The sequence below is a fragment of the Vipera ursinii genome (genome assembly GCF_947247035.1).
Source record: "Vipera ursinii genome assembly, chromosome: 2".
Taxonomy (NCBI): domain Eukaryota; kingdom Metazoa; phylum Chordata; class Lepidosauria; order Squamata; family Viperidae; genus Vipera; species Vipera ursinii.
The window spans coordinates 75,316,115-75,337,700 of record NC_139513.1 but is presented as its reverse complement, the minus strand read 5'-3'; the positions used below and the strand labels follow the sequence as shown (position 1 = coordinate 75,337,700).

Here is a 21,586-nt window from a genome sequence, read left to right as displayed (position 1 = left end):
GGGAGGGGGGAAGCATAGGCAGATGGAGCAAGCGGTGAGGCGCTCCGACCCTCTGCTTCTTCCCCGAGGCTCCGGGAGCGAGGATGTGCAGCCTCCTGAGCTCCGGCTGGTGTACCTGAATGCCAGGTCCGTGGTTAACAAAGCTCCCCTCGTTAGGGATTTAGTTGAGGGCGAGCACGCGGACCTGGCTTGCATCACGGAGACTTGGTTGGGCCCAGAGGGTGGGGTCCCTTTGTTTGACCTCTGCCCACCAGGCTTCCGGGTGCTACATTGGCCACGAGCTCATGGTAGGGGTGTGGGTGTGGCGGTGACTATTAGGGAGACCTTATGTCCGCGGGAGACCACCGTTCCTCAGATAGTCGGGTGTGAGTCTCTCTTTGTGAGATTTGGTTCTGGGGCGCAGTTGGGCTTGCTGCTGGTGTACATTTCGCCTAGTCGCGCAGCAGCAGCCCTGCCCGAGCTGCTTGATATCCTCTCGGGGTTGGTGGTTGAGTTTCCCAAACTTATAGTTTTGGGAGACTTCAATCTACCATCCCTGGGAGGTTCATCTGAGCTAGCTCGGGAGTTCATGGCTTCCATGACGGCCATGGACCTGACGCAAGTAATTTCTGAACCAACTCATGAGGGAGGCCACACCCTTGACCTGATTTTTTTATCTGGATGGTGGTTGGATGATCTTGGTGGGGGCTCTCCATTTATTATGCCCCTGTCATGGACCGATCATCACCTCCTGCGGATGGTCTTCCGTTTTGCCACCCCCCGCCGTGGGGGTACGGAGCCAATCAGATGGTTCCGCCCCAGACGCTTAATGGATCCTGATAGATTCCAAGCAGCGCTGGGGTCCCCACCTGCCTCCATTGCTCACAACTCGGCGGATGCCTTAGTGGAAGCCTGGGAAAGGGCAGCCACTGAGGCACTTGACCGGGTTGTACCCTTGCGGCCCCTGACCCGGTGCAGATCCCAGCGAGCTCCATGGTTCTCCGCGGAGCTCCGGGAGATGAAGCGTCGGAAACGGGGCCTAGAGAGCTGCTGGAGGTCTAGCCGATATGAATCCGACTGGTTGCGGTTAAGAACCCATATTAGGTCTTATCTCGCAGCGATGAGGGTGGCGAGGTGTAATTACTTCTCCACCCTCATCGCGTCCGCAGATAATCGCCCGGCCGCCCTGTTTAGGGTGACTCGCTCCCTTCTTAATCAGGAGGTGAGGGAGGATCCCTTGCAGGGTCGTGCCGAGGAATTTAGTCAACATCTGTCGGATAAAATCGCTCGGATTCGGACCGGTTTGGACTCCAGCTGGGCAGAGTCTGGCGATCAGGACACGGGCGGTCTTGTCGATGTTATCTGGGAGGAGTTTGATTCTGTGACCCCTGATGAAGTGGACAGGATTATGGGGAAGCTGAGCTCCACCACATGTTTATTGGATCTGTGCCCTTCCTGGCTGGTTTATGCAGCTAGGGAGAGGACACGAGGCTGGCTCCAGGCAGTCATATCTGCTTCTTTGAGTGAGGGTTATTTCCCCACCGTCTTGAAGGAGGCGGTGGTGAGACCTCTCCTCAAGAAGCCTGCCTTGGACCCAGCTGTCTTGAACAACTTTCGTCCAGTCTCCAACCTTCGCTTTCTTCCGAAGGTTGTTGAGAGTGTGGTGGCGCGTCAGCTCCCTCTGGTCCTGGAAGAAGCGGATTATCTGGACCCTTACCAATCGGGTTTCAGGCCCGGGTACAGCACGGAGACGGCATTGGTCGCTCTGGTGAATGATCTCTGGAGGGCTCGGGATAGGGGACATTCCTCTGTCCTAGTCCTATTAGACCTCTCAGCGGCTTTCGATACCATCGACCATGGTATCTTGCTGCGGCGTCTCAGGGGATTGGGAGTGGGAGGCACAGTTCTTCAGTGGTTCTCCTCCTATCTCCTGGGACGCTCGCAGTCGGTGTTGGCAGGGGGGCAGAGATCGGCCCCTAGGTCTCTCGTTTGTGGAGTTCCTCAGGGGTCGGTTCTCTCACCTCTCCTGTTCAACATCTACATGAAACCGCTGGGTGAGATCATTCGTGGTTTTGGAGTTGGGTATCATCAATATGCTGATGATACCCAACTTTTTATTTCAACCCCAAACCACCCCAGTGATGCCCTCACTGTGATGTCCCGTTGCCTGGAGGCGGTTCGGGTCTGGATGGGGAGGAACAGACTTCAACTCAACCCTGACAAGACTGAGTGGCTGTACATTCCGGCATCCCGGGACATTCAAAATGTTCCATCCCTTTCTATGGGGGGTGAGCTGTTACCCCCCGTGGATAGGGCTCGCAACTTGGGAGTCCTCCTAGATTCACGACTTACCCTGGAAGATCATGTAGTAGCCGTGACTAGGGGGGCTTTCGCCCAGGTTCGCCTGGTGCGCCAGTTGCGGCCCTATCTGGACCGGGATGCCCTGTGTACGGTCACTCATGCGCTCGTGACCTCTCGCCTAGACTACTGTAATGCTCTCTACATGGGGCTTCCCTTGAAGACCACTCGGAGGCTCCAACTGGTACAGAATGCGGCCGCGAGAGTTGTCTTGGGAGTTTCCCGGTACTCCCATGTTACACCTTTGCTCCGCGAGCTGCATTGGTTGCCAGTTGTCTTCCGGGTGAGGTTCAAGGTCTTGGTTATGATCTTTATGTCTTTACATGGCATGGGTCCGGGATACCTCGAGGACCACCTGCTGCCGGCGTCAACTCCCCTCCGCCCTGTGCGTGCCCACAGAGAGGGCCTCCTCAGGGTGCCTCCAGTCAGGGAATGTCGACTGGTGGCCCCCATGGGGAGGGCCTTCTCTGTGGGTGCCCCGGCACTATGGAACCAACTGCCGGTTGAGCTCCGGATGGTATCGGACCTCCGATCCTTCCGTTGCGGGTTGAAGACCCATTTGTTTGAGTTAGCTGGTCTGGCCTGAAGGGGTATTTGGGTTTTTAATTGTTTTTTATTTCACTATTGTTATATTTTAATTTGGGCATGGTTTAATTTTCTTTTAATTTTTGTATACTTATTTATATATGCCCTGTGAACCGCCCTGAGTCCCTTAGGGAGAAGGGCGGTATAGAAATTAAATAAAATAAATAAATAAATAAATAAATGCTCTGGTCGTAAATACAAATAGGCTGCAAACACCCAAATTTTGATCATACAACCATGGAGTCCACTGCAACAGCGGTAACCAATTAGGAACTAAAATAAGTTTTTCCTATTTAAATTCTTAAAATTATTGCATTTAGCACAAGTCACTTACTCTGTGAAAGGGAATCACGGAAGAGAAAAATGAGAATGGAAGCATGAAAGGTGAAAGGATTTGGAGTTTTTATTAATGAAGGAAAAATGACAATAAAGGGTGAACTCTATAGAGATTTAAGAAGTCATTCGTGCTGTGAAAACACCTGATGGAATATTGCTCCTTTTCATATAATCCTAAAAGTCATAGTCACGTAATGAAGCTATCAAGAGTATTAGGTTCCTCAGAAGAAAATAGTTTGTCAAATAATGTGCAGCGAGGCTGTGCAAAGCATTCAAGAGGTGCTTTGCAACACATTGGAATGAGAATGAATTGCCTGCACTGGAACAGTTAAAGGCTCACCTAACTGCTTTAAAAGTTATCCCCAACTGTCTCCTCTTTGCTCAAATTTAGCATTACTGCAGAATTCTTCCGTTGACTGCATGGATATGCCCGTGTACTTTTATTGGCAACAATATCAAAGAGATTACTGTCCTCATCCAGGATAGTTTTTCATATTATCTACCCATGCTGTGCTCTCCTGCCCCACCTTTGGATACCAGTAAAAATTAGCTGAGACTACTAATTTACAATGTCTTATAAATAATCAGTTGCTAGATAATATTCTCATTCTAGAAAGTGGAAGTAGCTGGATTAAAGGAACCACTATCCTATGACTGCCAGAAAAATGACATAGATGTATCTATGTTGCGAAACCAGGGAAGCCTTTTCCTTACAGTCGTTTCAGAAACCAACTGGACCCACTAAAGACAGGTAGTACCTAAATAATTTTTTATTGGAGACTGATTAATAAAGTCTCAATCGAACTAGTGAATGTTACCTTTAACCATTTGTCGATGCACTTAGCATGGAATTCGTGGTTGCAGGGCAGAACTCGCAGCAGCTGCCTGATTTCAAAGTCACTGAAGCACACCACACACCTGGGAAGGGTGAAAAATCCAAGCAGTGAGGTTGCAGGACAGCCTGAAGGCACGGCATTCAGAAATACTTCACACTAAAGCAGCTTCGAGAACTTACAAGGTTTGCTCGGACTGATGGCTCTCTGGGTTAAAGCGGTAGGATGGAAGGTGCTCAATATCTGCTTTGGTGAGTCCTCGTGGCTTGGCCTCCCCTAATCTTTCAGCTAAATTCAGTAATGCCTGATAGAAAACAAAATGAAAGAAAGGAATACAAAGCAAGCAATTCCACTGCTGAGAATACCCCTTTAATCCTTTATAAGCAATGCGGTCTATAACTTCAGGAAAGGCAGAGAGATGAATCTTTCACCATCAAAACTTTGAAGAAATAAAAGACAATGAACTATCTTTTACTGAAGTTTAACTCTCTGAAAACATTAATCTTTCCTGACAACTCATTTTTATTCTGATTATCAATCCACCTTAATTGGCTTTATCCTTTGCATCTTTGTCTGGCTTTGCCCACTTTTAAAATGTCACCCCTAGTCCAAAATGCCATATAAAGATTAAATGGACCTTCCATCAGAATTGTATTCCTCTGCCGTAAGAAATGTCCCCACAAAAGGAACAGTATTTGCTATACATTAGCTTTCTCCAACTACTGCCACTCCTTAAGTATTAATCTCAGCTGTCTTCTCTCAGCTCTGGAGGGCAGAGCTGACAGATGTGAAGTTTCTTGGTTCTAATAGTACAACTCAAGATCTATCAGCCAGAATTTGTTCCAGACATACTATTGCCACCACCAGCAGCAAGTACTAAAAGTCACAATTAAAGAAATCCGAGTACCAGAACAGATAGGAGGTCATAGTTCTTCCACTCCTGATGGAAAAGCATTTTGTCCTTCCTGGTCCTTCAGCAGTTAACATCCTTGTTAGTCTGTTGTAACACACACACACCCAAATCCAAATCTGTCTGTCCAAGAGCCCTTCTTAATTCTAACAAATAATACAGAGAAGCAAGCCTACCTCATAGTTTTCCATCTCTACGTCATCCACATCCAAGTCCAAACTTATTGTGGGCCCCACAGCTGTTGGCGATACAGGAAGCATTGAACTGCAGTTTTTTTAAAAAAATAAATAGCAGTGAACAGACATGGAAATAACATGTGCACCCATGGCACACCAAAACTGATGGAGGATATTGCTGGGGAAAGATGGTGGTCCATACTCCCAGAGTGGCTATTAGGGAAAGCAGAGCTTTTAATTCTGCACACTTATTCCAAAGGAGAATATTCAACTCAGGGTTCTCCTCACTGTTATCACAGATACTCACAGAAAGTACGGCAGGAAGTTTGGGTAGTATGGCGGTGGAGGTGGTGGCGGTGGAGGCAGTGGTTGCTGTAATCTGTATCGCTGGGAATTGAGCCGCCGGGGCATCATATGTGGATATGGCTGTGGGAACAACACAAGCTTCATCAATGTTGTCTAATCCATAAACTCTGCATACATTCCATGCCACGTGGGAAAAAAGAACCAACATATTCTATCCAAGCAAAAGTTTGCATAAAGAAAAGCATGATCTGTTATGCAAATCAAAAAAGAACATGTTCTGCTTTTTTACTATGTTGCATCAATTTATTCTTGTTGTCCTAGTAACAGAGAACAGAAAGAAGTTATGCAAAGCAGTAGAAACCACATTCTCTGTCACTGGAATCTTAGCTGGCTACCTCTGTCACATCTAAAACATTACAGTATTATAAATCTGTGCAATCTTAGGAAATTGCAAGCTAAAAGGAGAGGGGCAAAAAATAACAATTGACCAGTCCTCAAAGTTCTGGTTGCCACGGTATCCCCATGGCACAGAATCACTGTGACCTTTCCCGTCGGCCTCTCACAAGAAAAGTCAATGGAGAATTCAGCAAATAAAGTCACAAGTAGCTCTGGTAAATGCCAGCCACCTTCCTATGTTCGCACCCAGCACCCTCTGATCTTCCTGCGCTTGCACCCTGATGCGCCATCCAGCTTTCCTGTGTTCACGCATGGCCTCCACCCAGCCTTTCTTATCCCTCCTGTAGCATCCTCACACTCCTTACCTTCAACTCCCACGGATTTTCACCTAATGATGCCCACGTGTCTTGGGCTTAGGATGGCAACCCAGACTGCCATTATAGCTGCGATTGTTGTTGCTCTGTGATGCAGTCACGTGACAGTGCACTGCATGACCACCATCACTTAGCAATGGCAATTCTGAATGTAGCCCAAGGACTTCCGGTAAGAAAGGACACGGGCCCATCCACTGGGATCCCTGTCATACACTGTCTTGAAGGGGAAGAGTGTCTTTTCCTTTATTATCCTTTTTTCCCCATTTTTGTTTTGTAGTATAATGGTGGAACGTAAGACCAATTGAAGATAACACAGGCACTTGATTAACATAGGAACAAATGGGCTTTTATTGAATTCAGATAGTCCTCGACTTACGACCACAGTTGAGCCCAAAACATGTTATTAAATGAATCACTGCAGATGGCAAGTTAGTAAACCGGTGGTTAAGTGAATCTGCTTCCCCATTAACTTTGCTTGTCAGAGGGTCCCAAAGGGACACAGAAACAGTCATAAATATGAACCAGTTGCCAAGCATCTGAATTTAGATCACATGATCATGGGGAGGTTGTAAAGGTCGTTACTGTGAAAAACGGTCCTAAGGCACATTTTTCAGTGTTGTAACTTCGAATGGTCATTAACAAACTTGTCGTAAGTTGAAGACTACCTGCATATAAGGTTTTCAATGGGTTCAACTATTTCTATAAATTATAATCTCTACTGCAGACATGTTAAACACCAGCCTCCCTTGGGAGCATGCACAGGAGGTAGTGCACAGGGGGGGGGGGGGCGGAGGTGCCCAGCAGCAGCTGCAAACTGCCACTCCCTCGGCCACCCATTGGCCAGCGCATCCCAGGATCTCACAACTCACACAGCGCAGGTGGGTCTAAGCGCTACAGCTGCTGGACCAGTCAACCAAGTGGTAGGCAGATGCAGAGACATTGGGGGGGATGTGTGGAAAGGGACATGATCAGGCCTGCTGGATGCGCTGGGTGGCCAGTTAGCTGCCAGTTCCATCCTAGCCACAGCAGGCACGGGCAAGCAAAGATGGACATCACTGCCACCCAACTTTGTCTTCCAGCTCCACTGCACACGAGGGACGAGACTCTTGCCAGACACACACCCAACGGCCCCGGCAAATGGGAAGGGTCTCACCCCCCTCCAACCAAGACCCCTGGATCCCCCACAGCCCCACCTGGCTCCCCATAGGTGTCCCCATGTGATGTTGAGCTGGCCACACCCACCCAGTCAGCCACGCCCCCCCAGCCCCCCCCCCCAAGGGCAACCACAATGCTGATGCGGCCCTCAATGAAATAGAGTTTGACACCCCTGCTCTATTGCATCAACGGCCTTTTCTAGTCCCGACTTTATTCCTAGCCATGTTTCTCCGACAAGGGGAAATACTCTCAGTTCTAAAGCTGAGCCTCCCTTAGATCTGCCTATCCACCTGCATCTTCTAAATCCCTAACATTCCTTACTTTTCTGGAATGTAACCTGGAAGGAGATGCCCAGTTTTTATCCTTCAGCAGTTCCCTCAACAAATCATCACACTGCTATCACCCCACCCCACCCCGCCCCTCCCCTCTAAGGTATGATGGCTCTTGGTGGCCAAACAAAAGGGTTTTTTTTAAGACACCCTCTTCTATCTGTCCCAGAGGCCACAGAGAACAGCTTTTTCTTTAACACGGCACTTACCACTCCAAATGACAGTTCTGGGTGAAGTGGGTCGTGCGTTTGTGGAAGATACAATGGTACAGAGGGAGACAAGGCAGGAGTATGATGGGAAGGAGAATATGAGAAGCCCCCCATTGAGTGCTGTTCACCCCGAAGCTCCACCTCGTTTTCTATCCTCTGAAGTGGCTGTGGGAAAAGATTACATAAGATTAATTTGTTGAACTAATATATAATATATATAAAAATCAGGGCAGTAGCCATTTAAGCCACCAAGTCTCTCTACTTAGGAACCTTTTCCTAACATTCAAGTGGAATGGATTTTCTTGTAATGTAAATCTCATTATTCCACGTGCTGTACTCTGGAATGAGAGGGAACAGGTCTTGATCCCCCACTCCATTCTTCCTACTCCCCCTTGCTCAACTAAGTTTTATCCAGCTGTCAGAAGTAATGAGCCAAACCCAGCTGATTCTTTTGTGCCTTCCTGTGTTATCTGCAGGAAAAAAGCTAGCAACAAAGTAAGTCACATTTCCTAGAATGACCAAACTGCATCTTCTCTGTTCTGTAGGGATTGACCACTGCATTCCATAGGTACCCGCTTTCTTCCCTGAAGGCTCACATCTTCTTTCTACAGTAAGATCTGAGTTGCAGGATGAAAAACATCTGCTAAATCTTCTTTTTACTCTTGGCTGACTCCTTTGATTATCGTCCTCAGGGAAGAAGGCTTATTCTGTGAGCTTCTAGTCTTTTTCATCTAATTAGCCGAAGTATGGCTACTCACTGCTTCAATCATCTCACATTTTCTTCATGCCTTGTTCCAAGTTTCTCTCTCTCTCTCTTTTTTCCTTTCTTTCTCTTTCTTCTCTCCCCCCCCCCTCTAGATTTATATGGCCATTCAATACACAAGAGGGATTCTGGGCAATTTACATTTCAAAGGAATTAATTATTAAAACATAATATAAAAAATAATAAAACTGGAACGTAAAATACAGTATCTTTAATAACAGTAACAGCAGAAGAAAGAAGCTAAGGAGCACATATCTTATTCAATGGTCTGACAATATACATAGGGTGATCCCATGTCTGGTCCAATGCTTGGGGGAAGAGCCAGGCTTTTAGGGTCTTGTGGGAGTACATAAAGGCTGAGGCCATTTAAGCCTCAGAGGAAATGAGGTTCCAGAAGTGCAAAAAATAAAGACACACCACTGGACCCCAGTAGCAACACAATTTTGTGGAAGGAACCGAAAGCACCTCTACTCTGCTGGATCTCACAGGTAAGCAAAGACAATTGGAGCCAGGCAGTTCCCCAAGTAACCTTGCCTTGTGCCACAAAGAGCTTTACAGATAACAACACATTGAATTGCATCAAAAAGCTCTTAGGGAGTCAGTGCAATTTTCAAAGCATGTTGTGGTTTGGGTACACTGAGGTGTTTCCATAATTATTTGTGCATCTGCATTCTGAACCAATTTCAACTTTTGATTTTCAAGAGTAGCCCCACGCCAAAGACTCTGCAGTCCTTTAGACAAGTGACTATCATGTAAGTGACCATGTGCAAGCTTCTTCTTGTAGTGCTACAAGATACTTCCTTTGAAGAGTCATTCCAGGATTTTAGGAAATCAGTAGATGGTATGCTACAAGTTTCTGCACAACAGTAGATGTCAGGAGTAGGGAAATAGAGTACAAATACTTCCGATCAAATTTATGCCATCTTGAGAGACTTACCATGCGAGGATGCTGTGGCTGGAGAGGGACAAACTGGCCGAGGGCTGTCATATGTGGAGGCTGGTGTGGTGGCACAGGTGGTGGAGGGTGCAGGATATAATGATCACTGGAAATGAGTGGTGGGAATGTTTGATAAGAGACATGGAGTTGCTGCATGGCACAGGCCTGGATCAGCTGTGAGACGAAAACAGAAAGGCAGCGTCTTCAAAAGAAAGCTACCTTCAGTGCATTTAGGATCAACATGTCTACCTGAAAAACAACTGACCTCAGCCTGCCAATAAAAAGGGAAGAATCCATTTGGCAGCAAAATGCCATCTCCAAAGACCAGCAAGGGCCTAAAGGCCTTTAAATGGAAATCGAGTTATCTATTCTCTCCAATAGAACAGAATATATGTAACTCAAGAGTAGAACTGTGGAGTCCTTGATACTCTCTTGAGTCTGGTTGGTTGGTTGGTTGGTTGCTTGCTTGCAGATGATTCATTACACAACTAGGTAACATCATTACAAGCATGGCATTTCCTCCTTGTGTTATGTAAAGTAGCTTGTCTTGCCAGCTTGATGGGGGTGTTGTTTTCTTTTTGGAGTTCCTTGATTATTGTTTTGTGCTTATTTCTCTGGTGTTAGTCCCTGCTTACCTGGGTGTTGGTTGCTGGAAAGGCATGTCCTGGTCTTTTTGGTTCCTCCTTAGCTTTTTTTACAGGTAGCCTGACTTACAACCATTCTTTTAACAACAGTGTGGAATTATAATAGCCTTGGTGGTTCATGACTATTGCAAAATGTTGCCCCAATCCTCCCCCCCCACATAGTCACATCATCACAATCTGAGTGCTTGGCAACCTGTTCACACTTACAATTGGTTGCCAAGTACCCCACAATCATATGAATATCATTTGCAATCTTCTTTGCTGGTTTCCCAAGAAAGTAAATGGGGAAGAGTCAGAGGGGAAGATTGCAAGCTGCTGCTTCCTGCAACGATGACTCCCTCTTCTTTCAGGAGGGTAGCTGAAAGAGCTGTCTGCCAAAGGAGTTCATCTTACACTGTATATTATATATGCCTCTTTTTCTTTTCTTTTTGGGGCTACTTGATCTTTTGCCTATTTAAGATGTCTTGGAGGGCTTTGCTTGGTTTCTTTAGTTGGTTTAACTGGATTTCACAGAGAAAATTAGGAACAGACATCCTCAAAATCCAGTTCTATCCATGACGGTCATGACCAACATCTTGATTTGCATCCAGAAGCCAGTACAGCTCACAAAGTAGTGACGAAGTAACGGTGTATCATGGTGGTACCAAGACATGCACATAACTACCCGCAGAGCCAAATTCTGGACTAACTGCAGCTTCTATGTGCTCTTCACTCTACACATGTAGAGGGTTTTGCAATTATCCAATGAGAAGTGACTAAGACCCAACTGAGCAGAACCTCACATTCCAGGAGCAGGCACAACTGGTGCACAAGATGAACTTGAGAAAAACCTCTACTGGCAGTGGCTATCACCCCAGCCACCTTTTTCTTCCTCCCAAAAGCCAAGTTGGAATCTTCCTCCCAAAGGGGAACTTGGAAACTCAACATGAATTATTCAGTATTACTGGGTCGAGTAATGGTTCTTGAGTACTGGGTTGGGAGAACCACAGGTTCCTTAAATACAAAAAAACTACCCCTTCATTCAAAGATGAATTAACCACCTCCTGGATAATCATAACCAGACAAAAGGACATGGAGATAATATCAAGGTGACTTGAGTTTACAATTCCAAGGACTCTGTATAATTCTTCAGGTTAACAGACTCAAAGCTTTCCCCAGGTAGCACATGATCAAGCCTCAGTCAACATAACCAAAGATAGTTACCAGCATCAAATTCCTGGGTGTGCAGCTAACGAGTAGGCTGGCTTGGTCGCTCAACAGCGAGACACTGGTGAAGCAGTGTCTGCATTTTCTGCATCACATGAGAAAAGCACATCTTCCTTCTCCTATCCTTACCACTTTCTAAAGGGGGACGATCGAGAGCATCCTCTCATACAGCATCACAGTCTGGTTTGGAAGCATCACTGCTTCAGACAGGAAGGCGGTGCAGAGAGTGGTGAGGATGGCCGAAAAGATCATTGGCAGTTCCCTCCCTCCCATCCAGGACATAGCACAGAAGCGTTGCTTGAACAGGGTCCGTAAGATTATCTGGGACACTACACATCCTCTTCATGACCTGTTTTCCTTGTTACCTTCTGGGAGGAGGCTCTGTGGTATCCGAAGCAGAACATCCAGTTTTGTTCCATACAGTATTAACCTTGTGAACTCTCAAGCTTCCTCCTTCCGTTATATATTCAAGATGCACAGTATTTAATATTTGTTATGTATATGTAGGGGGGTGGGTCTTATACATAGGTTGTGTATAGTAAGTTTAGGTGTGTGTCATGTATGTTTCACTTTGAGAGTGAGCAACTAAATTTCATTTTTGATGTGTGTCATTGTGCCCAGAGTAAAAAACAACAATAAAGAGTATCTTATTTTATCTTATCTTGTTTGGCAACTTAATCTGTCAGGGGCCTTGAATACTCCTCACAGTGGCCCTGCCTTCTAGGATGATCTGAATCATGATGAACAGGGCTGCTGGCTATCTATCTGCAGATGTACTAAGAGCAGAAACATAATTACATGTTGCTGCTCCTATGGTCAGAAGGTAATCCTTCATAAACTCTCTTATCCATATTCTGTCAGATATATCCTGTTTTTATGTTTTCAATAGTGCTATGGGTACCTGTTCTGTCATTTCATCTCCTGCAACTCCTTTGAAAAACCAGAGGGCATCACAGGATCTACAAGCAGTGAGGGGATGTATAGATGCAACCCAATCTATGGTCAGCATTGTACTCTTATACCAAGCAGTAACCAAGATCTGTCTATGCATCATAGAGCCTCAGGAACAACCCCAAACTCGCTCTGCATCAGGAAACAGCCATGGAAAACTTCAAAGCAACTAGAATGTGATCAGACTATGGCAGGGATCTGATCTGACCATTCGGATCATATTGCCAGTGTCCCAAGATGAAAATTAGACTAAGCATGTGGCTTCTTCTACACGTCAGGCCCTTAATTATTTGGGTTAAGTCCATAGTTGTCATGAACCCCCACCCCATGTCCAAACAAGTATTGGTAATTCACACCAGGTCATCCTCTCAGCCATAATTATTTCCTGCTCTTCTTAAGCCAAAGGACTCACAGGCGGTGGGAGGCAACAGAGTGGATAGTGCTGTCCACTGAACATCACTGAGCATGCTGGGAGCTGCTGCGCACTGCAGCCAGGTATGTGCTGGCCAGTGTGAATGGGGAAGCCTTGTGTTGTTACTGTGGTCACCGTGTAGGAGAGAGGGACAGCTCCCTGATGCACCTGGAAGCGAAGGCGAGATAAAGCATAATCACATTATGTATTTTATACTTTTATACTTTCCCACTCATCTTTTTAATATATGACAGAATAGATCTGATACTAAGCAATAGTAGAAAAAAGGAAGTGCTAGTCATATGCAAACCATAAAAGGAAGTGATTTCAAACCAGCACAAACACCAAAGAATAAAAATGAAGCATTAGGGATAAGAAATCAAAGGCATATAAACCTGGTGATACAAGTTTCAGATAACCACAACATAGAATCATAAACAATTGAAGTTGAGTGTTCATGATCCAAAAATTGCAATTGAAAATGGGAAAAACTCTCCTGGAAAATATTCCCAGATTGTCACGGTTATATTTCTGAGTCTAAACCACCAACACCCAGCTTTCTCTGGTAATCAACAATCCAGTTTTTTCTCTATTTGTAAACTGTACATCCTGCACTTTCATTAACAAGCTAAAGTACCCTAATGACAATCCTTCTCCAGAATGCTTTGTTGCCTTTCCCCAAAGCAGTACTTTTAAACTTTATTTCATATACATTGCTCAGACAGTTGCTTACTCGGTTTCCTTTCATGTATAAACAATACCCGTGAAAGGTTTATATTTCAGACACACGAGGCTCAAAAGCAAACAGCAGCACAACCTGGAATCACTCTTCTCTTTTCCTTGAAAACATTTTCCCATGTTATTCCTTTAGTTTAACAAGTTTTTATGCTGGAGCATTAAATTAACTGCATAGTCTAAAAAGTGTGAAAACATTTCCTGTCTTGTCAAGCATACTATTGGCCTAGAGATTCAGGCCGCGAGAGAAACAATCTGTATTTTTTTTTAAAAAAAAATCTTTTTTGTTATTGGGAATTTAATGTAGCTAACACAACACACATTCATAATCCAGTCTACAACAACTGTATGCTGCCAACTTGCTGAAAAATGATGCCAGCCAGCCAAGAGACTAATCAGTATCAGTCAACAGATTCCTGGTAGCAAGGCCAGAAACATTTATGTGAAAGAAATTTAGTCCAGAGTATTGGACCAGAAATGAGAAGCACAAAGTTCATCAGTTGTTGGATTAGGTAAAGGTAAAGGTTCCCCTGCACATGCGTGCTAGTCGTTTCCAACTCTAGGGGCCGGTGCTCATCTCCGATTCAAAGCCAAAGAGCCAGCGCTTGTCCGAGGACGTCTCCGTGGTCATGTGGTCGGCATGACTAGATGCCAAAGGTGCATGGAACGCTGTTACCTTCCCACCGTAGTGGTCCCTATTTTTCTACTTGCATTTTTACGTGCTTTCGAACTGCTAGGTTGGCAGAAGCTGGGACGAGTAACAGGAGCTCACTCTGTTACGCGGCACTCGGGATTCGACCCGCCAAACTGCCGACCTTCTGATCAACAAGCTCAGCGTCCTAACCCACTGAGCCACCGCATCCCTTAAAGTTGTTGGATTACAGCTCCCATAATTGTTGGCTGCCATGGAAGTGTCTGAAGTCCAGCAATATCTACAAACCAATGGATTCTTAAGAGACCTACCCTCCTGCTAAATGCAAAGACTATTTGATGCTGTCTTACCAAGCCAAGGAGAAGCAAGATTAACTGGGCAGAAGCCTAAGTGGAAAGTCAAAAGTCAAGTGCTTGGACCCGCTGGAAGTTTCAGAATTCTAGGAACAGCTGTGTACATGTTGCCATAGGAACAATATTCCCACAATTATAGCAGTCACATAGGTGCAGATTCACTGCTCAAAGAACACAGATTTTAAAGGGCCCGAAAGGCTTTTCCCATAATGTTGCATGCCTCAGATACTGAACGCACATGACACTGATTATGATTCCACTCCCTCCACTCTGGCTGCTTCAGCTTTTATAAAAAAAAATATGCTGGATTCTGAGGCTTATTTTTAAAAACTGTAAACAATGCCTTCATGCTGAAATGGATTTCTGGCATCACATTTTAAACCCCTACAATATTACATGAAACAATGTAATAAAAATGAGAGGAACAAAACTATTTAATCATCCTTACATATACAGGTGAAACTCAAAAAATTACAATATTGTGCAAAAGTTCATTTATTTCAGTAATGCAACTTAAAAGGGGAAACTAATATATGAGATAGACTCATTATATGCAAAGCAAAATAGTTCAAGCCGTGATTTGTCATAATTGTGATGATTATGGCTTACAGCTCATGAAAACCCCAAATCCACAATCTCAGTAAATTAGAATATTACATGCAATCAATAAAACAAGGAGTGTCCATAGAACAATATCGGATCTCTGAAAAGTATAAGCATGCATATGTACTCAGTACTTGGTTTGGACCCCTTTTGCAGCAATTACTGCCTCAATGCGGCGTGGCATGGAAGCTATCAGCCTGTGGCACTGCTGAGGTGTTATGGAAGACCAGGATGCTTCAATAGAGGCCTTCAGCTCTTCTGCATTGTTCGGTCTCATGTCTCTCATCTTTCTCTTGGCAATGCCCCATAGATTCTCTATGGGGTTCAGGTCAGGCAGGTTTGCTGGCCAATCAAGCACAGTAATCCCACAGTCATTGAACCAGGTTTTGGTGCTTTTGGCAGTGTGGGCAGGTGCCAAGTCCTGCTGGAAAATGAAGTCAGCATTCCCATAAAGCTCGTCTGCAGAAGGAAGCATGAAGTGTTCCAAAATCTCCTGGCAGACGGCTGCGTTGACCCTGGACTTAAGCACAGTGGACCAACACCAGCAGATGACATGGCTCCCCAAATCAACACAGACTGTGGAAACTTCACACTGGACTTCAAGCATCTTGCAGTGTGTGCCTCTCCATTCTTCCTCCAGACTCTGGGTCCTTGGTTTCCAAATGAGATGCAAAAGTTGCTCTCATGAGAAAAGAGGACTTTGGACCACTGAGCAACAGACCAGGTCTGTTTTTCTTTAGCCCAGGTAAGATGCTTCTGATGTTGTTTGTTGTTCAGGAGTGGCTTGACAAGAGGAATATGACATTTGAAGCCCATGTCCAGGATCCATCTGTGTGTGGTGGCTCTTGATGCACTGACTCCAGCCTCAGTCCACTCCTTGTGAAAGTCCCCAACACTTTTGAATGGCCAGGTGTTATGGCTTAATTAGCTGATTAGAGTGGGACACTTTGAGCCTAGAATATTGCACCTTTTCACAATATTCTAATTTACTGAGATTGTGGATTTGGGGTTTTCATGAGCTGTAAGCCATAATCATCACAATTATGACAAATCATGGCTTGAACTATCTTGCTTTGCATGTAATGAGTCTATCTCATATATTAGTTTCCCCTTTTAAGTTGCATTACTGAAATAAATGAACTTTTGCACAATATTCTAATTTTTCAAGTTTCACCTGTATTGTTTTAAGACACCATCATAGGCTACCTGGCAAACATCCAAAGAATTATAAAGTGTTTATATATTCCTCTTTGTGCAAAGAAAAATTCAATCTCAAAAGCTGGATAATTTTGACCTCACAACGGTCCTAATAGCCGATACAGAAACTTTCATCGCTTTTTGCATTCTTTCCTTAGCAGCAAAAAGGGGAAATTCTCTGAATGAAATCAGGAAAATGCACCTCAGGGTTTCAAGCAGAAGTGCTTCCCAACCAAAACCTGTGAATTTTTCAACTGAAGTTACTAAGGAATCAGCTTAGATCAGATATGTCAAACTCGCGACATCATGTAACGTCGTGCAACGTATCGGGACAGTTTTGCCATTGCCGGCAATGGGGTGGGCATGACTTCTGTATGATGCATCTGGCCCGCAGGCCGGCAATTTAATACCCCTGGCTTAGATTGTTACTCGTACAAAAGCATGCTCTTTCCTATGACGTTACAAGTTCTCTCATCACTTGCAAGTAAAACAGCCAGGCAACTAAACAGCACGTGGTGTACTTATGAGCAGTTTTATGTCCCCCACGTGGTCCTGCACTGCCCTTCTTTCAGTCAGAAACTGGATCCAATAACTGTTATATCTTAAACAGATTCACACTTTCAGTTATACAGCCTTTCACAGGCAAAAGCTTTCAAAGGATGCTCAGCCTTGGCTATCTCCAACCACACCGTTTGCCTTTTCAGTGTATAAGAACTGTATAGTCTCCCAGGTTTTACTATCCTTGGCCAACACAGACTCTTCCAAATGTTAGCCAACGTTTCTATGGTAGGCGGGACAATATCCCAGCCATAGGTTTCTAAGTGTATTTAGGACACAACATCCACCTTACCTGGTCATGGAGATCCACCATGAATGGATGCTGGTGGGATGTGTGTGCCGCTGGATGAAGCATTCGTGGTGGCGTGGTGGCCAGAAAATACGCTGGGTGCTCATCTACAGAGACTTGTGGCTGTGGCTGCTGCTGCTGCTGGAAAAAAGCCAGGTGCAAGTAGTTCTCATCCTGGGCTAGGAGGGTTTGCAGAGGTTGCTCACGTCGGCCCCAGTGGTGCCGGAAAGGAGGGCTGTGGTGCCAATTGCGGGGAGAGAAATATAGAGGGGTGACCCTAGGGGCTGGCCTCTTATCTGTGCTGACCTCTTAGCTATGAGTACAACAATTTTTAATGGCAAGGTTAGGTCAACATAGTGATATTATGTGGGGCGGAGGCAGGTCTAGCTGCTCATGCAGCAAATTAGGCCATAAATGCAATTAGTGCATTCGAATACAATGATTCTACAGCATAACTGCCAGCATTCTGCTATGTGTCAGTCCTTCACTCTGCAGAGAGAAAATGCCAGCAGAAGAAAGGCACGAAGCACTGAAACCTCACTTGGTTTCACAGATAATCTTCTTGACATGACGAGATTCTAAGCCACCGAGCAAACCATCTCATTATTTAGAAGCAGATATGGTCATCAAACAAAAGCTTACCATAAATGGTTCATCCATGGAGTAAAATGTTATTTCCAACTATTTCTGATATCTGTCCCACATCAATAGTAACGTGACTGCAGCAACTTGTCCATAAGCTTATAAAAGATTTCTTGCTGAAGATCTGTAAAGCTTTTCACCAAGAAACTGAACAAGTGCTATATTGGCTTTGATAGAGAAGGCAGTCACAGCAGGTGAGAGTTCCTGGTTGACCCGAGATTATTTCAGAACAAGTGGAGAGAGGCAGAGGTGGGCCTGCTTAGTACTGACGTGGGGGATGGTGAAGGAATCTTAGAGCCACTGACTAGACTGAATGCCCTGAAGCCCACAGGGAGAATGCTGGTCGGCACGGATTATCAACATTAATTAAAAGATGAAGAACTCTACCTTCTCCTGAGGTGTGCTGGACTACCACAGCTCTCCCCTGGGAATTGTTGCTGGTCAAATGGGACAGGAGGCCGCCTATTCACTGCCAGTTCCCATGGTCGCATTGGGGATGTTCACAAGGCAAAAGGTGATGCTGGATCTCACACTCCAAACGCAGATCCACACCGGTACTTTGGGATCTGCAAAAAGTGACGAAACAGCTACTGAACACAAGCGCTGTAACAAAAAGAGTTTTAAGTTTTCAATCAGCTGGCAGGCTGCAACACAACGGCAGGTGGTGAAAAAATCCCCACATATTCAGTGATAGACTCTCTTCATATTACATGGTCTCCATTTAAACGTTTTCCTGTATAGCTAACTCGTAATAATTTTGACTTGCTGGTTCATTTATCTGCCTTTTCTGTTTCCTATCTATCATTCCCTTCTACCACTTTTAATTACATCTAGTTGTGAATCCAACTTTATCTCTTCCTTTCTTTTAAGAAGCTCAGAGCACTCCAGCTTAATCCACAGGACAACCAAGGCAGATAAATTAAAAATATAAGACAGCAAACGGGGCAAGGAAACCTGTGGCTGAAAGAGATTTAAACTTTGAATTTCCAGCTGAAGTCCAACATTTTTCACTCAGAAGAGAAGATTATAGATCATGCCCTAAGAGAAATATAATTCAATAGCCAGGATAGAAGAGAGGTTGAGTCCTAGATTGCGTAATTCATTAACAGTTTTATTTGATATTGCATATTTTATATACCTTTATCAAGCTGACCAATGGAATGGTCATTTGGAGTGATTGTTTTGGAGAGGGGAAGAAAAATGACCCAACAAAACAATTCATAGATCAAATCTGACCATACAATAAAATTAGCGAAGAAAGTCATAGAAGTCCTGCAATGATAAACATAAACATGCCTATTATTAATTCCAAGGATTAGGTATATATTAGTAAGAAACTTCCAGAGTCTCATCTTAAAATGTAAGAATATATTAACATTTTCATGTCACTACCCAGGAGTCAGCTTTTGGGGAAGGTTACCTATGATACAGGAGGTACTAAGCAGTAATATTAGGATCTTCTTTAAAAACCACTCAAATTAGATACCATTACAGCTGCTGGCAGTGAATGCTATACTTTAACCATGTGTAAGAAGAAACCCGGTTAATCTTGTGACTCCTGAATTATCCTGCATTTATTCACTGGGTGACCTCACATTCTAGCACTGACATCAAAAGACTGAGAATGAGTTGCTACAGACTTTCCTCAGAGGACACGGTCCTCATCTTAATAAGTAATAATCCTTAATAAATTATTTACTCTTTTTTTCATAATATGTGGTGATCAGAACCATATACGATATTACAACTGTAGACTCATTTAAGATTTCTGCAAGAACATTATTATATTGTCAGTTTTACTTTCAGTTTAATGATTCCAACCATAAAACTTGCCTGTTTGGTTTTTTTTACAGCATCTGCATATAGTGTTGATATTTTCCTCAAGCTGTTTCCTCATGACTCCAAAATCTCTTTCTGGCCAGTAACTACCTCTTCAGACCTCTTCATGTTAAGGTATAGGTGAAACTTGGATCTTTTATGTTAGCATGCACCACTTTGCATTTGTTCATCCTGAAACACATTTGCTATTTTGAAGCCCATCCACACAATTAGGAGAAGCCTTTAGGAACTCTTCTCAATCCCCTGCTTTTTTGGTATCTTAAGCCTAGCTGGTGAGTTCACAATTTAATCCTCCTCTTGAGATATTTTAGACACAAGTTAAAAAAAAAACAGGTCCCAACATGAATCCCACTTCGCACATCTTGCCAGTATGAGGAATTATCTGTAATCTTATTTCCTTTTTTTTCGTAGCTAGTTGCCACTCTATGAGAACACCTATCCTCAGGGGTTTTGGTGAGATATTTTTTTTTCATCATTGGATTTCTGAAAATCCAAGTATGCGGTATCTATTATAAAGGTGGTATGCTTTCTGATACTCTCCAAAAAGGTTAGAATGCTCATAAGAAAATGTCTTTGTAAAAGCCAAGACAGTTTTCTGCTATGTATTTGCCTATTTTTCTCTAGCATTTTCATCCATTGCCTACAAATGAGAAATTAACCTGGAGAGTCAATCTGGTGTCGTGGTTAAAGCAACAGCCTAGAAATTGGGAGACCATGAGTTCTAATCCCACCTTACGTACAAAGTCAGCTGGGTGGCCATGTGCACTCACAGCCTTTCAGCCCTAGAGGCAAGAACAATTGAAAACTCTGAAAAAATCTCGCAAAGAAAATTACAAGGATTTCTTCAGACAATCACCAGACCTCAGCACTGACTTGAAGGCATACACATAGAGATATAACTGGCTCATAATTTCCTTTATTGCTCCTCAACTCTTCTTCTTAAAACAAGAATAAATTTCTAGGCCTGATTTTCCTAATAGAAAAGCCATGAATATCTGTCCTATATTCTCAATAGTAAAAACAGAAACAATTTGTTCAGTTTTGCTAGCGTTCTACGTTAATTTAGTCAATCTTTAACATGCCCATAGTAGTTCAACCTCCCAGCTGTTTCCTATTTTGAATATAGTTTTTTTTAATGTATGGGTTTTTGGAACTTATATCAACTGCTCCTATGGCTTTGGGCAATGTTTATGCTTCTTCTTATTCCAATTTGAGCAAGACTTCAAATTTTTGAATGGAGTTCATGTTCTTTCAATAGCATTGCTAATCACATTCAGTAGCCATTATGGTGTTTATTTGGACTTTGTAGTTTTTTTTCTGAATATAGGTAGGTAGGTAGATACAGATATACACGTATATATGTATAATCTATCTATGTATGTCTATGTATACCCATAATATATATGTATATATTCCAACTATGTGTTTTTCTAATTTTGAATAATTTCTAAGCATTGTGGAAAAAACAGATTCTCTTGGCTGTCCCTTTCAACTTTATCTCTATCAGTCTTGTTTTTCTATTATTACACTGTTAAGTACCCAGAGGCACTGTATTAGTGAGATGGGCAGCATAGAAATTTAAGAAAGAAAAGAAAAGAACCTACCTACACTTTTTGGAAGTTGCTATATAAATGAAAAGTACTGGATAGTGGGGGGGGGGGGGAATCATCTATTTTTCATGTGTCAAATGGCAAATAACTTCAAGTTTTACCTTGTTTTGTATGTATTTCCAACTACATTCCAAGACCCATTATTGCTGCTGATTTCTGTACTCTCATGACAAAATGGTTCTCTTCCTCTTAAAATGTAACCTCCATATCTCCATTTTCCTATAGATATAAATGGATCTTCATTGAATA

General features: G+C 43.8%; 1 protein-coding gene across 4 annotated transcripts in view; it reads right to left on the bottom strand.

The window, feature by feature from the left end:
- The window catches only part of RNF44 (ring finger protein 44), an 88,179-nt gene that overhangs the window by 2,660 nt on the left and 63,933 nt on the right, over positions 1-21,586 (bottom strand). For 2 of the 4 annotated variants that reach the window (XM_083354103.1, XM_083354104.1), the window contains 9 exons: positions 18,276-18,454; positions 17,250-17,481; positions 12,860-13,027; positions 9,647-9,820; positions 7,947-8,111; positions 5,485-5,603; positions 5,178-5,265; positions 4,274-4,395; positions 4,077-4,176 (listed from right to left, as the gene is read on the bottom strand). In XM_083354103.1, coding sequence (XP_083210229.1) covers positions 4,077-4,176; positions 4,274-4,395; positions 5,178-5,265; positions 5,485-5,603; positions 7,947-8,111; positions 9,647-9,820; positions 12,860-13,027; positions 17,250-17,481; positions 18,276-18,379 — 1,272 coding nt within the window. In that variant the 5' untranslated portion in view covers positions 18,380-18,454. The remainder of the gene's footprint in view (positions 1-4,076; positions 4,177-4,273; positions 4,396-5,177; positions 5,266-5,484; positions 5,604-7,946; positions 8,112-9,646; positions 9,821-12,859; positions 13,028-17,249; positions 17,482-18,275; positions 18,455-21,586) is intronic. The other 2 variants (XM_083354105.1, XM_083354106.1) reach the window with 1 other exon arrangement.